This window comes from Desmodus rotundus, chromosome 10 (assembly GCF_022682495.2).
Source record: "Desmodus rotundus isolate HL8 chromosome 10, HLdesRot8A.1, whole genome shotgun sequence".
NCBI lineage: Eukaryota > Metazoa > Chordata > Mammalia > Chiroptera > Phyllostomidae > Desmodus > Desmodus rotundus.
This window is the reverse complement of record NC_071396.1, coordinates 44,616,709-44,624,232: the sequence shown is the minus strand read 5'-3', so window position 1 is coordinate 44,624,232 and position 7,524 is coordinate 44,616,709. Positions and strand designations below refer to the sequence as shown.

The 7,524-nt window shown below is 55.6% G+C and overlaps 1 protein-coding gene across 1 annotated transcript; it reads right to left on the bottom strand.

The window, feature by feature from the left end:
- Positions 1–825: 825 nt before the first annotated feature.
- On the bottom strand, positions 826–2,797 carry CSF2 (colony stimulating factor 2). The gene is made up of 4 exons (XM_024557105.2): positions 2,642–2,797; positions 2,490–2,528; positions 1,715–1,840; positions 826–933 (listed from the first exon to the last, which is right to left on the bottom strand). The coding sequence occupies exons 1-4, from the start codon at positions 2,795–2,797 to the stop codon at positions 826–828; spliced, it is 429 nt and encodes a 142-aa protein (XP_024412873.1).
- Positions 2,798–7,524: the final 4,727 nt, after the last annotated feature.

The window sequence follows — 7,524 nt, the reverse complement described above, 5'->3', positions numbered from 1 at the left end:
ATGCTGAGCTCTGACCCCTGTGGGGTTTTTTTTTTTTTTCCTAGAACAGCTAGACTGTTTGCTGGTTCACCTTAGGAGTGGTTGAAGCCCTGAATGTGAGGGGCAGGGTGTGGCCTCTGAGGGTCACGAGGGGTGTGCTTGGTACCAGGGGGTGCCTGTTCAGTCAGTGACCAGCCAGATCTAATCAACTTGCAGTCCTGGAGGGTTGATGCCAGTTCTCTGGGGCAAGTTTCCCACCAGCTGGGTCCCTTGGATTTCTAAGTGAACCTGGAAACTTCTCTCCAGGATGGGAGCTCTTGAGCGTCCCCGGAAGCACACCTAGGTATACCGAACACTGCACCCAGGCCTGCTCTCGCCTCCCCTCTGCTCTGATAGCGCTGCCCTCAGACAGTGCTTGACCTGCCACAGGCCCTGCTCCTTCCCCCGCTTCCAGCTGCCTCCCCGCCCCCTCCCTATCCCGTGAGGAGGGGAGCACCACTAGCGTTCACCCATGGTGAAGCAAACTGCAAGGCAACACAAATAAGAACAGACTTTTAATAATTTATTATCACGGCAAAATGGTTTGAATAAATATGAAATGTGAGCTTAAATAAATAAATAAATATTAAAATACATAAATACATAAATAAATACTAATGGTCCCTGCCAGTGTAAAAGTCCCCACTCCCCTCCCACACCATGGCTCAGAGCAAGTCCGTGGCCGCCAGGGCCCGGCCCTCCCCTTGGTCCCTCCGAGGTGAAGATCTCGAGGCTGGGCTCTTTGTGGGTGGGAGAGCAGTGGTCTATGAGGTAAGCTCTCAGGGCTGGCTCCTGGACTGGCCTGCCTCACTCCTGGACTGGACTCCAGCAGTCAAAGGGGATGATAAGTAGAAAATCATTCAGGTTCTCTTTGAAATTTTTGAAGGTGGTAATCTGGGTTGCACAGGACGTTTCCTTAAAGAAAAAGAGAAAAAGAAAAGAAAACTTGAGTCCAGGTGTTCATAGGTCATGCAGGGGGAGCAGCAATATGTTTATGTGCCCCTTGGAACTCAGAGATCAGAAGGCCCATCTGGGGCCCCCTGCTGACCTTGGTCAGATGACATATTGCCACCCCTGTATCACCCAAAGGGTACGCAGCTCTGCCGATGGCAGCTGGGGCCAGGGACCTGACAAATTGCTTGAGGTTGGTCTGCTGGGCAGCTGGGCCGCAGGCTCTTTGGTCTCAGGCCAGGACAGAGCAGCTTCTCTAACGCTGGCTCCAAAGGCCCAAAAGGGACAGGAGTGAAGGCCACAGACACAGGAAAGGAGTGTTTGGGACTTTGTACATTCCAGGTATGCTCCCTCCTTGTTCCCAAGCAATCCAGGAACCCCAGGAGGGGCCAAGGGAAAGTCCTGTTGGGAAGTGGCCCTAGGCCCCAGAACTTCCTCCGTATCTTAGGTCAACCCTGAGTTTCTTTGGGTTTGCCTCACCTCTGACCTCATTAATGACAATAAGAACCAAGAACAGAGCAGCTCCCACTAGGGACCGCTGTCAGCTTCAGAGCTCTAGGCTTTAACTCCTTGAGTCAGAAATGGGCTGGGCTGCTCCCTCTCTGGAGGGTCTGATCATTACAAATCTGTTAACACAGAATCCCATTGGTGTCTGGACCAGCCACACCCAAAGGTCTCTCCCTACCCAGTCGTCCACCCTCCTAGACTAAGACCTTCCCGCCTGGGCCCAGACAGGCGCACTCACTGGGGTAGAGGGGCAGTGCTGCTGGTAGTGCCTGGCCATCAAGGTCAAGGGGCCCTTGAGTCTGGTGAGGCTGCCCTGAAGTCCCTGCTGGTACAGCTTCAGGCGGGTCTGCAGGCATGTCGGCTCCTGTGGGAAATGTCCATTCCTCGGTAAGCAGTGGCCAAGTGCCCTCCCCTTTACTTCTTCATGTTCTCACCCCTGGCCCCTAGGAGTAGAGCCTGGGAGGGCACAGGATGATATACAGCTAGTCCCAGGCAGATCCAGTCATATATACTGTCTTGTCCCCCTGCCTACTGCAGGCACTAATCTAACTCCACCTCATTACTCAGCTCAGGCCGCCCTCAGCCAGCACAGCTATGTTCCCTTGGCCTGGCCTCTCAAGAGGGTCCCAGTGCCTTGGAAAGGGGGTTACTATCCCCCCACCATTCAGGGAGATGGGGCAGGGCATCGCCTGGACCCCCTGTGCCCCTCTTTAGCCATCACAACGAGTGCCCCAAGCCCACAGCCTCATGAATGAACTCCTGTTGACCCACCTATCTCTGGTGACTCCTGGCCCCTTGAACACTAGGTCTATCCTTGGCTGCTCAGATACTAAACAAGCTGATGTGACTGCCACAGAGACAAAGCCAATGGCCTTCTGAGCACATCTCTTCTGGCAGCCAGCTGACTAGAGAGGAAGTGGACAGCCTTGTGAGGATCTGTCTATGGGGCCACCCCCACCCCCACCACAAAGGCAGGGGCCTGTGGGAAGGTGTGTCACAGAGAAGTGTCTTACCTTGGGGTCAAACATTTCAGAGACGACTTCTGTTTCATTCTACGGAAAAGGAAAATGCAGTGTTATCAAGCTGACAGGCAGGGCTAATCCAGTCCAGGGGGCTGGGCCAGGCAGGTGGCCCAGGCACAACCCTGTCTCCCTCCCTCACTTACCATCACGTCGGTAACGTCAGTATTGTTAAGGAGGGTCAGGGCCTCCTTGATGGTGTCCACATGCACGAAGGGCCTGGTGACTGGTCTGGGTAGGTGGGTTGGTGCGGAGATGCTGCAAACCACAGTGCCAAGGAGAAGCAGGTTCTGCAGCCACATCCTCCTGAGGACTTTAGCCTTTCTCTCTGAATACTGGGCTCACTGGCAAAAGAGCTCTTATATACACAGTTAGAGGAAATGATTAATGGTGACCACAAAACACCAGGGAGGTGGGGGAACTACCTGAACTGTGGAATCTCCTGGCCCTTATCAGCTACACATGGGAAAGGTGAGCCTTTCCACCAGGTGGTCACCATCGGGGGTTTTCATTAACGAGCCCTTCCAAGAATCGGCAGCCCACCCACCTGCCTCCTTGAGCTAGCCTTCCCCAGGCACTTGGACAGCCCACTGCGGCTACCCCTCCCTCTGAGGGGCCTCTGGACACAGCTTGGACTTCCTGGCCTGGAGTGGCCAGAGCAGTATCTGGGAGACACAGGATTGAGCTCCTACTCCCAGGCCCCCCATTCTGCCTGTTATCCCAGGAGGCCTTTGGGCTGGCTGTGCCCACCCTGGTGTCCATTCCAACCCCAGCCTTCCCCCCACCCCACCCCACCCCAAAGCTCTCTCCTCTGGCCACAGTGAGAGACTTGAGTGTAAGAAGGACTTCACTGCCCCTCTGTCCACCAGGCAGATTCCAGCCAAATGGCATAGTCCTACAATAGCTCACCTCAGCTCTAAGACCCAGAGCAGTTGACAAGCTCTGCTCAGCCTGGGTTCTCTTCCCTACAGCCCCTGTGAGCAGAGGGAATGACAACCGTGTGCCTGTCCAGCCAGCAAGATTGCCGAGTGCTCTCCATGGTGAGATCCCATCTGAAAGTCAGTCCTGGTTTATGCAGCCCATATCCAACCTCCATGCTGTAGCAGGGAGTTGGGGCTCTCAGCTGGGGTGGGACCCTGGGTATGAACCCTTGCTCCAGCACCACCTGGCTGAGGGGCTTCCCTCTGAGCTGTGTGAGCCTCACCTCCCTCTCCAGGGCCGAATGCCACCCTAAGGAGGGCAGCACCCTCCTACCTACCGGCCCTGTCCAGCACCAGGAGCTTCCAGGGCTGGCTGCGGAGTTGTGGCTGCATCTGCACAGACACAGGGGACAGTGTCTTCTCTAACAAGGTCTCCCGGCTTAACTTCCTACATGGCCCCTGCCCAGCCCACCTCCCGCTCTGGAGGACTCTCTGTGGGACAGGAACTGCTTCTGGAAAAGCCACAGGCTCTTGAGGAGGTGACAAGTGTTTGATTTTCACAATGGAGTTTGGAGAGGAGAGCACGAGGTTAGTTTTTTTTTTTCAATTAAAGTATAGTTGGCATATAATATTGGATTAGTTTCAGATGTCCAGCATAGTGATTTGACATTTATATGCCCTGCAATGTGATCACCACACTAAGTCTAGTAACCCATCTGGCACCATACAAAATGATTACAATATTAGTGACTATATTTTCTACGCTGTACATTCCATCCCCATGACTGTTTTATAACTGGAAGTTCGTGTGACTTATTCCCCTTTACCCTTTTTATCCAAATCCCCACCGCCAGGACAGCACGTGTTGGAGTTTGCTGCCCGTGCCGAGCTCCGTGGCCTCAGGAGTGTGGGCCCACATGTGTACATTCCTGAGTGTCTATGTACCCATGTGCTTGGGTGTGTCTGTACATACAGGTACATGGGGGGTATCTTTTATATGAGGTCATATGTGTGAGCCTGCATGTTTCTGTAGGTGCCACTGCTATGGGAGAAGCTCTCCACACTGGGTGTGATGTTTCTGGGCCCCAGAGGCTGATTCGGCCTGCCTGGACTGATGGGGTCAGACACAAGCCAGGGCATTCTGCTGGACTTCATGGACAGCCCTCGACAGCCTGTGGAACTCATGGTCTGAGTACTGTGACCCAGGCCTGCAGCCCTGGTAAGCTTTGCTGTGTGGAGGGCAGTTGTTACCCCTGCACTAGAAAGCCAGGCCTGAGTCCTCCCTTCCCCCTTGGGGTTTCTGCCAGGCTCTGGGGCCCACCACGAGGCCAGCCCTGCCCTTCTGAGCCTGGGGGACATTCCTAGAGGCCAGGTATGGGTGAGGGTATGGCATGCCCAGTCCCTGGCCCTTCCTCCTGTGAGGCCTCTACTCAGTCCCTTCCAGGGAGCTCTCAAGGGGCATAAGGGGAGTCAAGGACACTAGGTGCCATGCAGAATGGAGGTCTGTGTCGGTCAGTGCCCCAGACACTGTGTGGTAGGGAGGGGGGCCACAGTCTGCAACTGAGCTAGTGGCCAGGGAGGTAGAGAGCTGGTGTGGTCCATCTAAGATGGAAGGTCACTTTTTCCAGGAAATGAGTTGACAGTTAGTCAACAAACTTCTCCAATCAGCACCAGGACCTGTTTTGGGGAGGAGGTGGATGGGACTTTCCCACTGGCCCTCACATCTGGCCCTGGGGGACTCCTAGTCTGGGCGGGGGGACAGACAGCAGTGGACACTCCCATGGCATGGGGCAGGCTGGGATGGGGGAGGTTCAGAGCTGAGGGATCCCAAGGAACCACTTCTCCCAGCTTGGGGGTTCAAGGGGACCAGAGAGCTTCCTGGGGTAGCCTGCCTCCCAGAGCACCCAGAAAGGGCATGTAGAGTAGGTGGGCAAGTCAGCTCATGGGAGGGAGGGAGAGTGCTTAGGGCACAGAGAGGCAGAGGGTTTTAGAAGCAGGTGTGGTTAAGACGAAGCAGGCTCCAGAGAGATTTAGAAGGTTGAGTCTTGGTATGTCTTGGTGATGTAATGGACCACTCATTCGGTATTTATGGAGCATCTGCTAGGTTCCTAGCAGGGGAAGGGGGTACAGGAATGGTGGAGAACAGACAGGGTCCTGCTTTTACGGACTTTGTAGCCCTATCGATGGAGGAGCAAGGTTAATCTACTCACTCTCCTCCCCAAAGTGTGCTTTTGTATATAAGTAAGAAGAGTTAGAACCACTGTTCAGGTGTCTAAGGTGGGGACCCAGGGCACGAAGGAGCAGGTCTGCAGGGTCTCAGGGCCCATGGAAAGGTTCGGCAGTTCAGAGGCCATGTGTTCATTCAGGGACAGACCTGGGAGCAGTCCCTGTCCACACGAACAATAAGGCCACAGCAGGTTATTCGGGAAGGAAGGTTGACTGAAGGCCAGACAGGGGCAGGGGCCTGATAGGTGCCAAAAGGCTGACCTGGGGCCAAGGCCCTGGGAGGGCAGGGAAGGGGGAAAGCGGGAGCCACAGCCAAGGCCCACACTAGCGGCATGTTCCGCAGGCGCCATGTGGTCAGCACTCGAAGGGCGGAGTCTATGGGTTTGGCGATGAGGTTCGTGGGCAGCCACACATCTTTCTTCTGGAAAGATGACATCAGGGCTGAGGCTGTGACATGGGCAGGCATTCCTAGATTGCACCGCATGGAAAGTGGCAGTGATATCATCTAGCGGGCTCACTGACTCAGGGGCCCCAGAGGGACTGGGGGAGGGCGGGGGCAGAACCATGATGGGGAGTGTGACTCCACCTTGGCTCCCTTCCCTCAGGGCCAGGAGAAAACCCTCTGGAAGGGCTTTCCTATGAGTGTCCCCCACAGGCTCTAGAGGAAACGGGCTTGTGGCCACCCTGGGATCCCTATCATAAGGGGAAGGAAATGGGCCAACAAGTGGCTTCGCATCCCGTGGGCCTTCTGCACGAGCGCCTCAGCTGATCTCACCCTTCCTGAGCCTGCCGCCCTCAGCGGGGACCCTTGTGCTGGTAGCCTGTCCAGCCCACAGTCATGATGACAGAGGCAGTGTTTGAACCCATGCCCATCTCTGCTCCCTGATACCTTGTATGCCAGGGGTCAGAAAGCCAGGAAATGCTGGTCACCTGGCTGGACCAGCAGAGAGACGTCCCTCTCAGTACAGCTGTAAAAGGAGACTTCTCTAGGTGTGGACAGGGAAGCCGGAGTGGCCTTTGGCTGTCCAATGGAAGCCCCGGAGGCCAAAGGCAGACTTTCCGCAGCAGAGCCTGCCACCCAGGCTTCTCCCTGTCTCAGGCCTGGACTCTCCGCCACTGGTCCCTGGGTAGCCCAAGGAAGTCCCTCCTCCCTGAGCCTCCACTTCCTCATCTCTGTAATGGGTTTAATTATCACTGCTTCATAGAGGAAACCATTGCCTGTCCCATGAAACTTTGTGGGGAATCCTCCCAGGGAGGAGGCAGAGCTTCAACCTTTCCTTTCCTCTCCCCACCACTTTGAGGGGATGCCTGAAGCCCAAACTGGGGAGAGGACTCAGCCTTGCTGGACCTCTCAGGGACACCTGCCACTTGCCTGGCTCCAGCCCGCATGGGTCCTGCCTCACCTTTATGAAACCCCAGGGCAGGGATAGCACTATGGGTGGCTCATCCTTCTCTGGGAGGAGTCACTCCAGGCCACCCAAGACACACGCAGCAACATCTTTGGCCTCCGTGCTAGCAGCTCCAGACAGACTACTCCGTCATCTCCTCTGTCTAGCCCCCCAGAGGTGCGCCTCCAAAAGGCCAGGCCATCAGGCTAAACCCCAGGTCTGGTCCTGCTCACCAAGTGCTCCCAGACCCTGGGACCAGTGAGTCCTGGCTGGTCTGGGAGGGTCTGACGGTGGTTAACTCCCAGCTACGTGTGGGCTCTGTGTCCATATAGCCAAGCCTCCAGGAAAGTCCACCATGTGTGTCCCACATATGAGCTCTGAATGCAGCCCCCCACATTCAGAGCTCATATCTGGTGGTCGCTTTAGGTAGGGGGCAGGGAGGACAAGGCCCCAACTCATATGCACAGTGTTAAGGGCACCAACCAAGATGTGCAG

Coding starts and splice junctions, on each gene's coding strand:
- CSF2 (XM_024557105.2), bottom strand. CDS start 2,797: ATGTGGCTGCAGAACCTGCTTCTCCTTGGCACTGTGGTTTGCAGCATC. Junction 2,529..2,641: donor CTGACGTTACCGACGTGATG/GTAAGTGAGGGA, acceptor CCTTTTCCGTAG/AATGAAACAGAAGTCGTCTC. Junction 1,841..2,489: donor CTGAAATGTTTGACCCCAAG/GTAAGACACTTC, acceptor CATTTCCCACAG/GAGCCGACATGCCTGCAGAC.